General features: G+C 49.1%; 1 protein-coding gene across 2 annotated transcripts in view; it reads left to right on the top strand.

Moving 5' to 3' along the window:
- The first annotated feature begins 2564 nt into the window (after positions 1-2564).
- GPD1L (glycerol-3-phosphate dehydrogenase 1 like) overlaps positions 2565-17498 on the top strand; it is a 48356-nt gene continuing 33422 nt past the window's right edge. For both annotated transcript variants that reach the window (XM_045856711.1, XM_045856712.1), the window contains exons 1-3: positions 2565-2721; positions 13895-14072; positions 17250-17390. In XM_045856711.1, the coding sequence (XP_045712667.1) occupies positions 2675-2721; positions 13895-14072; positions 17250-17390 (366 nt within the window). In that variant the 5' untranslated portion in view covers positions 2565-2674. The remainder of the gene's footprint in view (positions 2722-13894; positions 14073-17249; positions 17391-17498) is intronic.

Here is a 17498-nt window from a genome sequence, read left to right as displayed (position 1 = left end):
AAGGAGAAAGAGAGCAAAACATCGACTTGTTGTTCAACTGATTTATGCATCCCATTGGTTGATTCTTATATGTGCCCTACGACCTTGGCATATTGGAACCATGCTCCAACCAAGTGAGCTACCTGGCCGTGGCTAAGTACATATATTTTCCATCTATAAAATGCGAAGGTCTGGGCACTATTTTAAAATATTTCTTTTCACCCTGGCTGGTGTAGCTCTGTGGATTGAGTGAGGGCTGCGAACCAAAGCATTGCAGGTTCGATTCCCAGTCAGGGCACATGCCTGGGTTGCAGGCCACAGACCCCAGCAACCGCACATTGATGTATCTCTTGCTCTCTCTTTCTCCCTCCCTTCCCTCTCTAAAAATAAATAAGTAAAATCTTAAAAAAATAAAAAAATTTTTTTCAACAGGTCAATATTAACGAAATTCCTTTTCATTCCAGCTAAAGGAGGCACGTGTGTTGCTTCTCCCCATCACTGGTAATGTTGGCTTTGACCACTGGGCTAAGGCGGTGTCCGCCAGTCTTCCCTAAAAACTCTTGGTCGCAGTGACTCTTTTATCCTTCGTAGGTAATTTGTGTGGAGACTCTGAGGCTCGGTACATATTCTCATCAAACTCTCCCTATTTCGAGCATCCACTGATGACTGGGTAGCAGCATCATTCCTTCTACACTCGTACTTTAGTCAGCATTCTACTGTAAGGAAGAGCTTTCTCTCTGCCTCGTTTATTCATTTACTTATTTCTTCAAGCCACATCGACTCGTGAACTGTTATTTTATTTTACTCAAAGGGTTTAAGTCCATTACTATTATTAATTTTGATGCTGTCAACCAGATTTGGCTGGCGGGAAATCCTTTAAGAAAACACACACACACACACACACAAAACAAGCCTCTACAATTTAATCTGACCTGACTGCATCTGAGTGAAATTCTCCCCTCTCTTCACCTCTTTGGTTTTTGTATTAATCTTTGTAATGAGTCGATGAAATAAATGACTACTCACTCTGTGTATTCTGGCTCATTGTCTCGTGTATATCACGTGATTATATCAGGACATTGGTAAACTCCACACAGTGATGCTGTGTGTCCACAGAACAGTCAGGAAGCTCATTATCATACATGTGTAGGTGCAACACCAGAGAACAGGGGTTTCCATACCACATATAAGTCTTTTAGGCAGAGGCCACAAAATAATCAATGAGTCACTGTAAATCTTCGTAATGCATGTATACTCCTCAAGTACATAAGCTCATTATTTTACATGACAACCCCACGTTGTAACACACATGCAAGAAAAAAAATGAATAAAGCTTGAACAGTTCATTTCTATTTTTCCCATCATCCCTGGTTAGGTATCTTTCCATTAGTGCAAATAACTGAGAGTAAACTATCCATGAAAGAATAGACAGAATGATCTGTTTCATTCACTCTTTAAGTATTTCTTTGAGTAAATATTATACGTAACATAGGTACATCTTTCATACAATGTAGAGATGAAAACAAAAGTACCAGTTAATCCTCTGGGCATCAAACTAATAGGCCTAGTACTTTTCTATGTACTACAGTATTTGTTTCTTAGCCAGTCTCTACTGGTATATCAGTTTTCTGGTCCTCAATTTTGACTGCCTTTGTAATCACCTCTTGAACTTTAAACAAATTCTGAGTCTTGTACCCCATTCTAGGAGATTCTGATGTAACTGGCCTAGTGTGGTGCCTCGTAATGCGAGTTTTTAAAAGTTCCAGAGTTTGAGCACCACTTATTTAAACCACTTTGTCCTCCACCGACAGTGCCCAGCAAGGTGCCGGGTGGAAAGTGACGTTCAAAATGAATCAAGTTCTATTCTTCGGGAAGGCAGGAAGCGCAGTCTCACAAATACAAACTCTCCCATTGCCCCGGCACACAGATAACGAGGAGAAAGCAGGTCCTGCCAAGCAAGCGGTCATGGGTGATGCCGCTGTCGTCAGGTCTCTCTTGACTCTCACTAGTGTCCACGCTGACGCTCAGGTACTGTCCAGCCAAGTCCAGGAGGCCTCAGAAATTATAAGTCCATTAAAAAGTTCAGGGGTGCCAGGCTGCCTCGTTTCTAGCACGTGAGGCAGAGGCTGAAAGGGCAGGTGTGGGGGACTTTAAGCTCAGGGCCAAGTCAATCTGGGATCTTCTCTCTGCTCCAGATCCCGCAATGGGGCAGCGCTTCCCTCTCGGGTAGACGGGCATTGTGGCAGCGGGGCACTGAGGCGAGCCCGCGAGCCCAACTGGGCCTGCTGTGCCCAGACGCTGGTGTGTAGACTCCCGCGCTGGAAACCCCCGTGGCTGCGCAACTTCCAGGGGCGGCACGTGGCGCGGTGGGAGAGGTTTTCTAACGTAGCCCGCGGCTGCAGGGCGTGTGGACTACAAGTCCCGGCATGCCTCGGGCAGGGGTGGGGTGGTGCGGGTGCCGGGCTGGGAGGGCCGCGGGGCCCAGGCCTGCGCAGTGGTTCTCGGGAGTGGCGGGGCGGATCCTCCCGGGCTGTCCTCTTTGGCCGGGTACTCCCGGGGTGGGGGTGGCCGCGGCCATTGGCCGAGAGGCGGGAGGGGCGGGGTCCTCGGGAGCCGCTGCGGGTCTGGCTGAGCGGGAGGAGGCCAGCGGCCGGCTGGAGAGGCACGCGTTGGGCTGCTGCGTTTCTGTCTTGTCATGGCACCGTCGCCCCTGAAAGTGTGCATCGTGGGCTCGGGGAACTGGTGAGCGGCGGCGGGCCGACGGCACGGGATCCGCCTCCAGGAAGCCCCTCTCCGGGGCGTGCTACGGCGGCGCGTCCCTGTCGCGGCGTGGGCACCGCGCACCGCACGCAGAAAGGCGGGGCGGGCGACCTCGGGGGCGGGCTGGGCACCGCGCGCCCGGGGAGTCTGAGACGAGGCGCTCGCCCCGGGGTCTGGGCCCGCGTGCTCGCGGTGAGCCGCGCGCCGAGCGGGTACTGCGCGCCCGCGGGCACCTGTCTAAGCTCAAGTCTCCGCGCGGGGGGCGCACGAGGGCCACCTGCTTTCCACGCCTGGGTGTTATGCGCAACATCCTAAGGGCGTTCTCTATCCTCGGGGGATCGCCTGGGTCGAGGATTTGAGGGAGACTCGGATATTCTTGCTGTAGTTTCGGTCATAAGGAAAAAAGGCAAAGAGGGCTAAAAAGGGAGCTTGCTACCCAGGTCCCATGGTGGCGGCGCTACCCTTCAAAGTGCGGGTCTCCCCTTGGTAGCTGTTAGGTCTGGTATCCTAGTAACGTTGCGTCGGGAAGAAAACCCAACTTTCAACTGGCCTGTCTCCCAGAGTAATCAAGAGGCGTTGAGAATTCTCTGGGGAGGTGTTTGCGAAGCTTTGCGTCTCTGCTAGGCTTTATTTGACTTTAACATTTATAAAGCACTTTTCTGCCAGACGCTGCTCTGAGCACTCTATAATTGTTTGTTCTTTTAGTTCCGTTTATCAAACTTACACAATGAGATTCTCTGGTGTGTGGGCGAGGGGGTGTAGGGGACAGAGGATAGTGTAGAATCTGATCATTCTTATTCCATTGCCATGCACTATTTTTCTCACATCCGAGGGACTGGTATAGAATTTTCTTAATGGGTTTTTTGTTTGTGCTATTGCAGCTGTCCCAGTTTTTCTCCCTTTGCCTCCACGCCCCTGGTATAGAATGTTGAGTGATGTCCAGTCAATGTTTTTGCGTTTCTGGGGCCTGACATCCGTCACAGTTCAGGCCTTTAGGGGCTCAGCAGCCGTTTGTACCAGCTACTTGGCTCTAGTCTTTCTCTTTGAGACTTGGCCCAGAACATCTAATACTTCTTGGAGGTATTATACCTTAACTGGTTTTTTACCTACGGGTCCCCGCAAGTGCAGGGGCCCCTCCATGTGTCCACCTCTGTCGCTGACCTATCCCTGCAGGGGAATGATTTGTTTATCTGTTTCTACACCTCCCTATCCAGCTCTTGAGAACAGCATCTACCCTCGTGTCTGGCGCAGTGCTAAGTAAATACTGAGTGTCTGAAAGCTAATTTTTTCCAATGTATTCATATTTATTTAGGTAATATAGTCATGTTGTTTAAAAACCTAAAGGTACCAACAAACAAAACAAAACACTGGGAACTGTCTCCCACCTACACTAATGTCCTGGAGGTACTTATGTTAATCAGGTTTTTTTCTGTCCTTCCTGGAGGAATTCCATCAGATGCAAATGAACGTTTACCTAGGTTCCTTCCCCTCTCTGCCCTGCAGGCACTAGGGTATTGTGCACTTATCTGTAAACAACAGTGTTCTGTACAACATTTAATGGAGTTGGTAACCACCCACTACAGAGCTTCATTTCGACTTGCAGCTTGACTTGGCCTGTTTTCATCCCAAGGTCATTAGAGTGAGATGTCAGCTGCCGGGTTGGGCTTGGGACTGGAGAAGCACCCACTTAGCACGTGTTCTTTTAATGTTAGTTTCCTCTTGTGTAAGAGGCCACAGAACCACAAGTGCCACGAGCACCTTTTCCTAATTTGCAAGAGGCAATGGAAGTAGCACAACTTTGCCAAGCTGGATTTGGGCCTGGATGGGGAAGAGTGAAGTGAACCTTCTGCCCCTTCTGCTGGGACTTGGCTGCCTGCCCACAGCTTTACTCTGTACTTGACTGTTTTCTTGTCCCACTCCAGCCCAAGGAAGTGGAGTAGAACTTGGCTGATGACACTGGAGCAGGGCAATTGAGAAATGTGCTGTGCCGATGGTTTGGGCTGGCTGCCTGGCTCCATTAATTATGGGATCAGATAGAAACAGTTGTTGGCTTCCTTGCAGCTGCTGTGGGTGCAGAGCCGCTTCTGTCCTAGAGAGAGGATCACGACCTCACCGGAGATTCAGGAACCTAGGGGCTCATTGCGTGCTCGGCCCTGGTCAATAGACATTGCATGTTTGCAGGCATGCAGACACAGCTGGACACAATCCCTGTCTTTCAGAACTTCACTTCCGGATCTGAGATAGAGATTTGCAAGATAAATTCAAAAGAAATAGAAAGTGGAATGAAATATCTGTCACAGGATTGGATGTTACATTGTAAATAGTATTCCTTAAAATGCGGCCCAAGGCCACTTGCACCAGAATTCCCAATGAAGCTAGACTTGCTGAATCATATTCCCTGAGGGACTTAGCCTTTTGCTAATTTTGACACAGATTCCAGAGAGAGAGAGAGAGATCTGTCTTTCCAGATGTGGGCCTTGCCTCAGGAATGTGAAGGTGATTAAGCAAATGTTAAACTTGGGCCTTTGAAGTAGTTCAGAATGCTTATGTAAGTAAAGGTGTCGTGTCTAAGCTCCTAGCTCCAAGGTGGCTATAACACTCACATTGACTGTAAATGATCATTTGCAGTACACATACCTGAAGACAGAATCTAGCTGACTTGCCAGGGAGCTTCAGCCAGAAAGAACATGTGAGGGGAATTAAGCGTGTTGTGTAACATGCCCTTGTCTTGTCCTCTGGCACCTCCTTTCCTGTAGACAGGTCAGGGAGGAGGCTGCAGGGGGTACCCAGGCATCCAGCCCAGCCCTGCTATGCTGCAGACTGCTGGGAATGCTGGGAGCTGCTTTCCTAATCTGCATGGCTCTTTATGGCTCTGGTGCCTCAGAAAGAACAACAAAAAGAATACACACACGCACAAGGCTTCTTAAGTAACTCCAAAGATGAAACAAAGTTTCTCCATCAGAACCTTAGGAAGATCACCTAGACACGGTGCAAGATCAAGGTCTAGAGCTAACACATTTACAGCCACACGTCTGTGCTAGGGAGCCTACGTCCCAGACCTCCTTTGCAGGCAGGGTAGAGGGAGGGCTCGGGGTTCCAAGCCCTGGGTTTCCATCTTGGCAGCTCTGAGGCCTTGAGCAAACTGCTCCTCTCCAGGAATCAAGACTGATAATACTGGCACCTGCTGTCTAGGATTATGGGTAGGATTAAATGAGGTGACCCGGGAGAGTGCAAGGTGAGTAACAATAAATGTCAGCTATCATTATCATTATAATTATTAGTTGCATCATCCTTTACCAGTACCATCATGAGGTTGTAAAACGCACCCAGGTGGAATTTGGCCAAGGAGTAGGGCAGAGAACGGAGAGGCAGCAGAAGACAAAGAGCATGGCCGATACGCAGCTGGAGTTGCGTATCTCTTGCCCTTGTTTTCGCCGTCACCCCGCTTCTTGAGGCCCGCACTGAAGGTCAGGGAGCGCTGTGGCCTACTTTGCACCAGTGACTTAAGCTGTCTGTGTGTGACTACTTATTGTAGTCTGCTGGAACCTTCTGAATGCAATGCTGTGGCTGTTTGTCCACTTCTGTCTCTTGTTTGCCTTTGCTACTGTTTCTGACCCCATTCTTGGTCCACTTCCCCACGGAGAGCCCAGGCACCGTCTGAGGGTCTGTGAATCGTCTCCTCTGAGGTCAGAAATCATCCCTTCCCAGGTGACAGGGAGCGCCTCTGCTTTAGAGGCTGGAGAGAGAGTTTAATAATAGGATGGGGTAGAGCTAAACTGGCCAAAGATCCAGAGTTCCTTCTGGCTGGGGCGAGAACATGTGTATAATTAATAAATAACAACAACAAGCTGATACGTGGTCACCTGGTTCCATCATTCCCTCACCTGCTCAGTATGCAAATCTGGTCTACTGTTCTAGGGGTGAGTCGGGGCTTATTTTATCTCTTGATCTTTCACCTCTTAACCCTCTTTCCCCTCTCTCATCATTCTTCTCTTTCCCTTGCTCACCTCCCTCAGGGGACGGTCAGAGTGACAGGTACCACTTGCTGGTCATTTTCTGTGTGTCAGGTACCTTGTTTCATTTAAGTCTTGTAATAAGCCCGTGGGGTACTAGTGTTAGCCCTACTGTGGATGACAAAACCGACGTCCGTGGTCCACCTGAAGTTGGAACCCAGATCCTCCTGACCCCAACGTCCAAGCGTCTGTGAATTCTTATTTTCAGTGAGAAGCATACTTTTGCCTGAGGACAAATCTGGTCCTCAGTATGCTTGTCGTAAACATACTGAGTACCTTACCCTCCTAACTGAAGTCTAGTATAACAATATTCTGCCCAAGAAAAACTAGATTGAAACCAGGCCTTAGAAATTGTCATGATCAGCCCTGGCTCGTGTGGCTCAGTGGATTGAGTGCCAGCCTGCAGGTTGAGAGGTCACATGTTCGATTCCCAGTCAGAGCACATGCCTGCGTTGCAGGCCAGGTCCCCCAGCTGGGGGCGTGTGAGGGGTAACATCAGAGTTCTTCTCCCTCTCTTTCTCCCACCTACCCTAAAAGTTAATAAATAAAATAATTTTTAAAATTGTCGTGTTCAGTTTCCCTCTAAGGCAGGCATCCCTTATTTTGTAGATATGACTGATGATCGTAGTTTGCTATTTTTAAGGCAACTGATTTTAAAATTAATCTTAGAAAAATTATTAGAAAAATTTTATATTTAAGTAAAAATATCCATCACCTCCAACACACCCTTTAATCTCAGAACAATGCCTGGGTGAGCCCACTCTTTTCTAAAACATGTTCCTTAGGGTAGAAAAGTCGCATCTCCACTAAATCTTCTCTGTGGCAGCCGAGAGGTATCCCCAGGTCTTTGTTGGTGGGATGTGGTGTCTGGGGTCCTCCCCATCCAGGTCACCCTCTCTCCCTTCTTCTTCCTCTCATCCCCTGCCCTGTGCCCGGTGATGTCAAGAGCGACGCTCAGTGGCCCTCTGGGATCCCTTCAGGTTATTATACTAGTAGCACTTTGCCATCATCCTAGTTTGTCCCTGCCACAGCCGGGGCTGGGAGCTAGATCAGTTATCTGTCGCTGCCTGTTTCCCCCAAAACTTAATGGTCTCAGGAAGCAGTCACTGGTTAGCTCATGATTCTGGAGGTGAGCAGTTTGGGCTGACGAGGCTGGGCGGGTCTTCTGCCGCTCTAGCCTGTGCTCGCTCAAATGGCCGTGTCACCAGGTGGTGGGTTGGCTGGGGCTTTTGTAGGTGACCTAGGTGACCTCCTTCACATGTCTGGCAGTGGACTGGCTTGGGCCCGGTGGACAGGAGTGACCAGGCTGCATGTCACATCCTTCAGCCGGCTACCTTGGGGGAGAGCTCCTGTAAGTGGGGTCATACAGTGTTTGTGTTTTTACAACTGGCTTCTTTCACTTGGTATAATGTGCTCAAGTGCAGTAGCATATGTCAGCATTTCCTTCTTTTTTTAAAGCTGAGTAGTATTCCATTCCGTGTGGATAGCGTATCTTGTTTATCCGTTCATCATGTCAGTGAACACTAGGGCTTTTGGTCGTTGGGAATAATGTTGCGGTGAACCTGGCTGTACCAGTATCTGTTTGAGACCCTGCTGCTAATTCTTCTGGGTCTGTACTGCAAAGTGGAATTGTTGGGTCATGTGATAGCTCTAAATTCAGTGTTTTGAGGAACCACCATATGATTTTCCGTAGCAGTCGCACCACTTTACACCCCCCTCCCCCGCCAGTAATGCACAAGGGTTCCGACGTCCACACGTTCTCACTGACACTTGTTAGTTTGTCTTCGTTTTTATTTTTATTTTTAATCGTGGCCTGTCCTGAGGGGGGTGGGGTGGTATGTGTTTTGTTAATTGCACATGATCATGCGGCGTGTCCAATTTTGCATCCTGTTTTTGTTAAATGTAACATTCATTCTTAAGCCTTTCCTCTGCACTTCGGGTTCTAATGAACAGAAAGGCGTTCTTGTCTCCTTCTCCCCCTCCTTTCCTTTATGCGAAGTCGTTCACATTGATCTTCTTTCCTCTGTGGTTTCTTCCTTTGATTCTAAGCTTAGGAAACTTCCCTATCCAGAGATCAAATAAACACTCACGAGTTGAAGCTATTTTAAAAATGCTTCATTTTCCACATTTGTATCCGATACTCTGGCACTTCATGGCACTTTATATGCCATTTAACTGCCAGGAATCACACAAAATGTTAACAGTGGTCCTCTCCCTGGGCAGTGATATTATTCATGATTGCTTTCTCTTCTTCCATGTACAGCTTCTGTGAGTGAAAAAGTAGGTGTCATTTCAACCAAAACTGACTGCCCTCTGTCCTCAGCCCCGCGGTCAGGATGTGCTCCGGAGAGCCGGGGCATGGGGCGGGGGAAATGTGGTGGAACCCTTGCTCACTCTCCTGGGGTCTCAGTGTCCTGCTTGGCAAAAAGAGGACTGGGCCCTTGGGTCCTTTCTGGCCCAGAAAGAGCCTGCACCCTGGGAAGGAGCATGGGCCACCAGAATTCGGGCAGGTTTGGGCCTGACCTGCTAGGTGGCTGGGTGACACAGTGCGTCCCCACAGGATTAAAACATTACACCCTTTTAGAGAGGGAGGGGTAGGAAGGCTGTGTACGGAGAGTGAGTGCCAAGGAAGTGGGGGTGGGGGCTGCCAAGGTGGAGGTTAGCACCTCCATCAGGTGGAGGTCCAGCTGGGACCCAGGGAGGGAGAGCAGAGTGTTGAGGACCCGGCCTGGGTGCGACTCTGTTCCTCCACGAACCATCTGTGGTCGCCGGGTTTCTGTTACTTCGTGTACAAAACGGGCCTCATCGTAGTACCTGCCTCAGAGGGTTGCTGAGGCTTCAGATAGATGACGGGGGTCAGGTGTTTAAAACAGTGCTACAGGGGTAATGTACGGATGTACTGAATCAGTGTTGTATGCCTTTAACTGATACAAAGTTTTATATCGGTTGTATTTTAATAACAACAAACAGTGCCCGACACCTGATAGGCAGCAAATCACTGCTGCTGCTGCCCATCCCTGCGCCTTTCTCTCTTCTTCCTCACCCCTGCCCTCTTCGCCTTCTCAGCCCTCCTCTTGCAGTCCTGTCCTCTCCCCTCCCTCTCCCCTCCCCGCTCCATCTCCCCTTTCTCCCTCTCCTTCCTTTAACCTCTCCTTCCCCTCCCCCTCTCCCTACAAAATTAGCTCTGGGTAAAAGGGGAAGATAATGTCCCTGCCCCTCCCGTTCATGCACCTTTGCCCCAGGGGCCCTCCCCCTGCCTGGAAGGCTCCCCACCCTGACTCCTTGTTAGGTAGGGCCTTCAGCCTGTAGAGCTCAGCCCTAGCTCTACTTCCTCCCCGCTCTCCCTGACCTCCCTGACCTCTGCCAAGTGTCACTCTGTCACCTGCTTTGCAACCAGTGATACAGTTACATTTTGATTGATTGATTGATTGATTTTAGAGAGAGAGAGAGAGAGAAACATCAATTTGTCATTCCACTTATTGATGCATTCAGTGGTTTATGCTTGTATGTGCCCTGACTGGGGATTGAACCTGCAACGCTGGCCTGTCAGGAAGCCACCCTTGTTGACTTCGTATGAGTTACTTAATGTCAGGGGACGCTGGGCCTGAGCTGCGGCCTCGCTGTGAGTGTGTGCACGGCTGTTTCAGAGATGAGAGTAGAGGTGAGAGTGACGATGGGGAGATTCTCGGCCTCTTTTCACAGAGTGTCAGGAGGAGAATTGGGTTGTGGGTGTTTAGCTAATAAACTGGCCTGCTGGCATCGAGTCCGAATTTTACAGGAAGAGCCACAGAGCTTTGATTTGACAGCTGTTCTTTTGTGAGGGAGGAGGCACCACGGTCCACTGTCCCAGGCCCCGGCTGCACACCAGTCCCTGGGGCACCCGTCCCTGGGGGGCGTCACGAACTGCTGATGCCTGCTCCCACTCCAGAGGCACCGATTTTGTGGGCCCGGGGCTTGGCCTGGGACTCGGGTGATTCCGACCCGCTCTGTGTCAGGAATGGGAAAGGGACTCTGACATGCAGATAATTATGTGGCTCTTTCCGGTTGTTGGAGCACAGAGGCTGGTATCCTGGGATGAGTTAGAGTTGGGTTAGAATAACTGAGGTTTGTTCGAAAGTAGGGGTAGCATTCTCCAGCATGTTGCTCTGCGCCTGCTTAGTCCCGGCGCCCTTCCGTTGTCACTCTGTCCTTCCGTTGTCAGCCTTGCTTCATCCCGCCAAACAAGCCACCTTGAGAACTGACTGCAGTTAAAGACTGTGAGGCCAAGAATGCAGTATTTCCCGGTTTTCAGATTTCTTCTAGATTCCTCTGATGTGTGCCGTCGTTTTTAAAAGGGCCCCTTATACCCTTACACAGTGTATCGTCATTAGCGAAGGAAAGGGAAGGAATTTTGTATTTGTTAAAAAACGTTTCTGTGATGAAAAGCTAGTCCTCTGTTTCTAGGAAATATTTATCAATTAATTTGCCGTAGAATCATCTCTTTGATAAGAACCATATGGTTTCACTCATCTGTGGGATGTAAAACTGAAAGCAACTGATGAAGAAACAAGTCAAATAAACAAAAACTCTCGGTCGCAGACCTCAGTGTGCTGGCTGCCAGAGGGGAGGGGCAGTGCCAGATGGGGGGGGGCGGGGGGACAGCACAGGGCGGAGAGGGTCAAATACGTGGTGACGACGAAGGCGGTTTCACTTGGTGGTAAGCACTCGATGTGATACCCAAATCATGCGTCGTGGGATTCTACACTCGAGACCTATGAATGTTATTTGTGTAACAGTGTAATCCCAATAAATTCAATTCAAAAAGCTTTTTAAAAAGGGCCAACAGATTATTATCTCTGTAATTATTGTAAATGGGTTACCATTTAAGCCTATCTTTTAGAATGTTACATGTTTTAAAATTATTTTTACTCTGTAGAAAAATGTCATGTGGTACACTTACACCATCTCTTTTGGGGAACGCTTTCGTCCTTAAATCGCTGTACTCCTACACTCTGAAGACATTTAGAACAAGGTTAGGCCTGCAGTAGAGCTGACAAGCTAACACAAGGAACACTGGTCTTTTGACAAAATATGTATGTAAATTTTGATATTGTATTAAAACCCTTTCAGGTCTGCATAAAATTGAGTATCAAGTATATGTGTTCATCTTGGCAATGGTAATAAATTATTTAATCTCAAAAACGTTTTCTTGAGAAAACTATGGAATAAAACTATAGTTTTTATAATCTCTAAATACGTTTTCTGAGAGGAGTTACTGCCATGTGCGACATGGGTGGATCTTGAGAATATCATGCTAAGTGCAATCAGACAGACAGAAATGGACAAGAACCGTAGGATTTCACATGTATGTGGGATTTAAAACTGAAAGCAACAAACGAACAAACCCAACACTTACAGACGCAGACCTGCGCGTGGTGGTTACCAGAGCGGGTGGAGGTGGAGGGAGGAAAAGCGGATGAGAGGGATCAGATGTATGGAGACAGGAGACTCAACTTCGGAGGGTGAGCACCCGGTGCGGTGTATAGATGGTGTGTCGTAAAATTGCACACTAAATATGTATCATCTACCAGTGTGATTTAATTTAAACTGCACTCATTCCACCGCACTAAGTTTAGTTTTAAAAGTTTTCTTTGGAAGGCTAGAGGTTACAACTGGTTGTAGAGTCTTGAACTGTTGTTTCACCCAACTGAGAATTCATTTCTTGTTGGGAAAAACGACTGCCCTGACACACAAATTCTCGAAGTGCTGTCCACTCTTCCAACATTTGCTCCTCACCAGGAAAGTTGTCTAAAAAACAAACTACGTCTCCCACTCAAAGTCCTGCAGTAGAAGCTTATTGGCTCAGCCAGGATCAGATGCCCATCCCCAGACCAATCAGTGGGCCCTCGGCCCACAGTGCACTCAACACGTTTGTGCAGTGGGCACAGGTGCCCAAGCCGACCACGGACACCTCTGTCGCAGCGACTAGCAGCAGACCACGGCCCTTGTCTTGAGGACTGGCATTAACTGGCTGGAACTCCTTTCTTCCCTTGTTGGAAAGCTGATGGGTGACTGATTCATTACCAGAATGTTCGGAGCGTAGAGATGCAGAAAATGGGAGCCGGGCCCTGGCAGGTGTAACTTAGTGGATTGAGCACCGGCCTGCAACTAAAAGGGTGATGGTTTGATTCCCCGTCAGGGCATATGCCTGGGCTGTGGGCCAGGTCCCCTGTTGGGGGCGTGCAAGAGGCAACCAGTGGATGTTTCTCTCCCTCTCTTTAAATAAAATCTTCTTCTTTTTTTTTTAAAAGAAAGAAAATGGAGCTTGTTGGGCTTGAGGCTGGCTGGATGTCTGCTGGCGGACTAAACTCTCAGGCCCCCAGAACCTGGGCTCTTACTCTGCTCCTGTTCCAGAACAGGAATCCACTCTGGTTCTTGTCTGTCCATTATGACTGCACCATGGGCCTCTCGCAGTTCTCCAGAACACAGTTTATTCTATGGTAGCAACATTCTTTTTTAAGAGACACCTATGCCAGAAATTTATTGCTCAATAAAATCTTGAGGTTGGCAGTCCGGAGCTGGCATGACAGCTCTACTGCATGGTGTTGATAATCCAGTTACTTCTCTTGTTACTTTGCTGTGTGTGATCTTGATGCCTAAATTCTCCTCATAGCCCAAGATGGCTGCTGGAGCCCCAACAATCACATTCTGTCTTCTAGCCCTAGCAAGAAAGAAAGGATTTTTAAAAAGGAGACAAAGGGCATCTGACAGTAGCTACATTTTAATCTCTCTGGATTTGAAATGCTGCCTGGGAATCTTAGCAAAGAACCTGTGTTATTTTTATGCCATCTTTTAGGTGGATTTCTCTTCTGCCTGTGATACTCTCTTCCAAGATAGGTTGGTGCTTCCTAGCTTCGAGGGGTGGTGCTTTTTGACCTTGTACCAAATTCTGGGGCATTCTTGATCACAAGGGTGGTATTTCCAGGTGAAAATAGTTAAATGTCACATGGCTCATGGCTGATACAACATCGCCTCATGAATTATAAACTCAGTGCTCGAATCAGAATCAGAATGCGAGACTTCCGAATTAGCATCTAGTGCATTTTCTCTGCTGCCCAAGTGAGTTTGACTTTTGTTTCCCTTTTCCACTGTTTCTTTTGCAGGGGTTCAGCTGTTGCAAAAATAATTGGTAATAATGTCAAAAAACTTCAGAAGTTTGCCTCCACGGTCAAGATGTGGGTCTTTGAAGAAACGGTTAATGGGAGGAAACTGACAGACATCATAAATAATGACCATGAAAATGTGAAATATCTCCCTGGACACAAGCTGCCAGAAAACGTGGTAAGGCTTAAGGATGAAGAGCATTATACATTCGGTTAATTCTGAAAGTTACTGTCTGCTGAGTCAGCGCTTGGGACTTGAGGAGCTACGAAGGCTACCTTCTTCTTCCCCTGTTCCTTTCACCCTTCAAGTTTTTTGCTTGGTCAGTTTTGGTTTCCCAGACTCTGAAATGGGCTTTGTTTTAGTTTACGAGGGCTGCCATAACCAAGTACAATAACCAGGTGGCTTAAACAGCAGAAATTTCTTTGGTCACAATGCTGGAGGCTTCAAGTCCAAGTTCAAGGTGTCAGCAGAGCTTCAGTTTCTTCCGAAGCTCTCTCCTTGACTTGTCGGTGGCCACCCTCTTCCTGTGTCTTCACGTGGTCTTCCTTCTGTGTGGTCCACGTCTTAATCTCCTCTTCTTATAAGGACATCAGTCATGTTGTATTAGGGCCCATCCAAGGACCTTGTTTTAAATAATGACCTCTGTGAGGATCCCATCTCCAAGTACAGTCCTGTTCTGAGGCACTGGATTGTGTATACATTTGGGGGAGAATACAGTTTGACTCACGACAGGTTACTTTCTTGGCCTTCAAAGTTCAGGTCACATCCAAGCCAGACTAACAATGTTGCCTTTGGCCGCCTGTGTACCCTGCTAACTCCTGATACGCTTTTTCTAAGTACGTGGACTTTGATCCACTCCCTGGGACACTTTGACCCTGGTCTGTAATTAAAATCAGGGTCAAGGCCGAAATTACAGAAGGAGATCAGAGGAAACAGAACATTGTAAGACTGCCAGCTTACAATTCAGGCTTCTTCGGTCTGGGAGGAGAAAATATTGGTTAGTACGTGGCCTCGTTCCAGTGGCTCGTGGGGGAAGGAAGAAGCGAGCACGGGGAACGAAAGGAGAGTAAAAGCACCCTGCTGCTCGTCTGAGTGGAGTCAGTGAACCTCGGTTGCCAGCTTCACCCCTTGGTAGCTTCTGTCTTTGTTGGAAAACCAAGGCTCGTGGCTGCTTCGTTCCCGTGGTTAACCAGAGACACTCGTCTCCTTTGTCAGCGAGATCCCCACCACTGTGTACATTCGCACACGGACTCACCCAGCCTTCACGAGCAGGTGCTGTGCTGCAGAGCACAGTGCTGGGATGCTGGAGGCGGGAGGAGGAACGAGATGCATGCAGGGGGACCGACAGTTAGTAAGCTGGTGAGTGCCGCAGCCCCAAAGACCTTGCTCACTGAAGATGTTTGTTTGGTTTTTGGTTACAGTGTCCATTAGTGTCAAGCACTAGGCTAAAGAGTCTGCATATGTTGTCTCGTGCCCTCAATGACCCTCCTCGGTTTGGTAAAGGACAGAATTCAACCAAGTAAACTTGAAGGTTGGATCGGCTTTATTAAGCTATTCATGAATTCCACCGAGCAACTAGAAGGGTGCTCGGAGGAATTGTACAGCATGGAAGGTTTTTATGGGCAGAGAGAGAGGGGGACAAGAAATGAAAAGAGTGGGGTATTTCAGGCGTGGTCACCTTCCTGTCGGGGAAGGCAGGTGGTCTCATCAGGCAGATTACCTCACTGGTGTGGATCAGGAAATCCAATTCAGAGTGATTGGTTTAAAAAATCCCACTCCTGGGAGAGGCTGAAACCTGCTTTTGGGTAAGTTGTTAAGGTTTGGTTTGGTGACCTGGCTTGGCCAAAGTGACTCCATTTTGGCTTGTTGTCTCTTTTCTTTTCTTTTTCAGCAGGTTGATACTATTAGTTTTCCTATTATGATACTGATTCTGGTTTTATAAGGGGAAGAAATTGAGGTCCAGAGAGGTTAATGAACTTGTCCAAGGCCACATAGCCAGAGGCATTTATTCCTGGTGACCGCATTCCTGCGTGTGCTGAATCTGTTGCCTTCTAGACAAGGATGGTTTTCTCTGTATCGTTGAGCTAAGGCCTGGCAGCATTTCCCCACTGTTATTCTTTTCTTTTTTCACTTATAGTTGACATTTAATATTAGTTTATATTAGTTTCAGGCCCACGGTTATTCCTCATGCTGTCAATGGGAAGAGAAAGGATCCCTAGGGTTCTGAGTTTGGAAGTTAAGTTGCCTGAATAGCTGTTGGAAAGCATAAAGGGAGCAGCTAGCGATTCCCACCGCAGTGCAAGGCCTCCTGTGTACCCGTTGGCTTGGACAAGTTACGGGTCATCTGTGGAGCGGGGGAGGGGCCGACCCCACCTGAATTGCGTGGTGAAGTGGAGAAGCCTTCTTTCCTGGCATTTGTGAGCCTAGCCTCAAACCGGGGGCTCTCTGGCTAAGGAAGGGGGTGGAGCAGGCATTGGGCATGAGCAAGCAGTCTCTCCTGGAGACCGTGTGCCCCTCTGTCCCCACCCGATGCCCTCACCTCTGCCTGAAGGGAAAATGTCATCGTAAGAGCTGACAGGTACTGGATGCATGCCAGGTGCCAGACAGCTTTCTGAAGCATTTATTCCTCCCAGCGGCACACCCGAAGTGCCTGCCCAAGGAGAGTTGACCGTGGGACTGTTTGCAGAGGCGTGGGCAGAGCGGGGAACAAAAGGCCTTGGCCGAGCGCCCGGAGATTAGCAGCAGCAGGAAGCCACGTCCACTCTGAAAGGGCGAAGGGGTGGACCGGTGTCACCACACCTGCCCGACAAGGACTCAGATGCTGAAGAGGGGCTGCCGGCAGGACGCGTAAGGGCAGAATGAGGCCGAGCCAGCACACCTGTGAGCCCGGGCGGGCATGGCCCAGGGGGCTGATGAGCACCCTGACCTGTGTCTCACCCCACCTTGGATCCCCGCCGGTGTCCTCCTTTGGCTGAAGCCAGCCGGAAGGCAGAGAGCCAGGGTGCCCAGAGGAAAACAGTCCCTATTGTGCAGCCCGCTGGGGAACACAGTGGGTCAGAGAAGGGCAGAACATGGACTGGGAGATTGGGAGAGCAGCAGAGAACAACCCGCAGAGTATTGTGATGACTCCGTTTTACAGATGAGGAAACTGAGGGCCACAAAAGGCAGGCGGAGGCTCCTGGCTTCGGATGCGAGCCGTGACTGAGGAAGGCGGTGCGCACCCCACGCTTCCCTTAGCTGTCTGCACAGTGCGGTCTGCACTCAGCAGGCGTGTGATCAAGTGCGGGGAAGGAGAGCATTTGGACCAGGACATGCTGGCACAGGAGTGAGTGTTTTCTTCTCCTCGCCGTGCAGGTGGCCGTCCCAAACCTCAGCGAGGCCGTGCAAGATGCAGACCTGCTGGTGTTCGTCATCCCCCACCAGTTCATCCACAGAATCTGTGACGAGCTCACCGGGAAGGTGCCCAAGCAAGCGCTGGGAATCACGCTCATCAAGGTGACTCACCCGCCACTGACCAGGGCACTGGTTCCCGGGAAGTTTCACTTCCTCTCACTTTCGTCTGTTGGAGATGAGGAAGTGAGGGGGCGGGTACGGAAGGTTTGG

Source organism: Phyllostomus hastatus, unplaced genomic scaffold (genome assembly GCF_019186645.2).
Source record: "Phyllostomus hastatus isolate PE091 unplaced genomic scaffold, TTU_PhHast_1.1 phas_scaffold_129, whole genome shotgun sequence".
Lineage (NCBI taxonomy): Eukaryota > Metazoa > Chordata > Mammalia > Chiroptera > Phyllostomidae > Phyllostomus > Phyllostomus hastatus.
The sequence above is the reverse complement of the archived record's forward strand: the minus strand, read 5'-3'. Positions and strand labels throughout refer to the sequence as shown.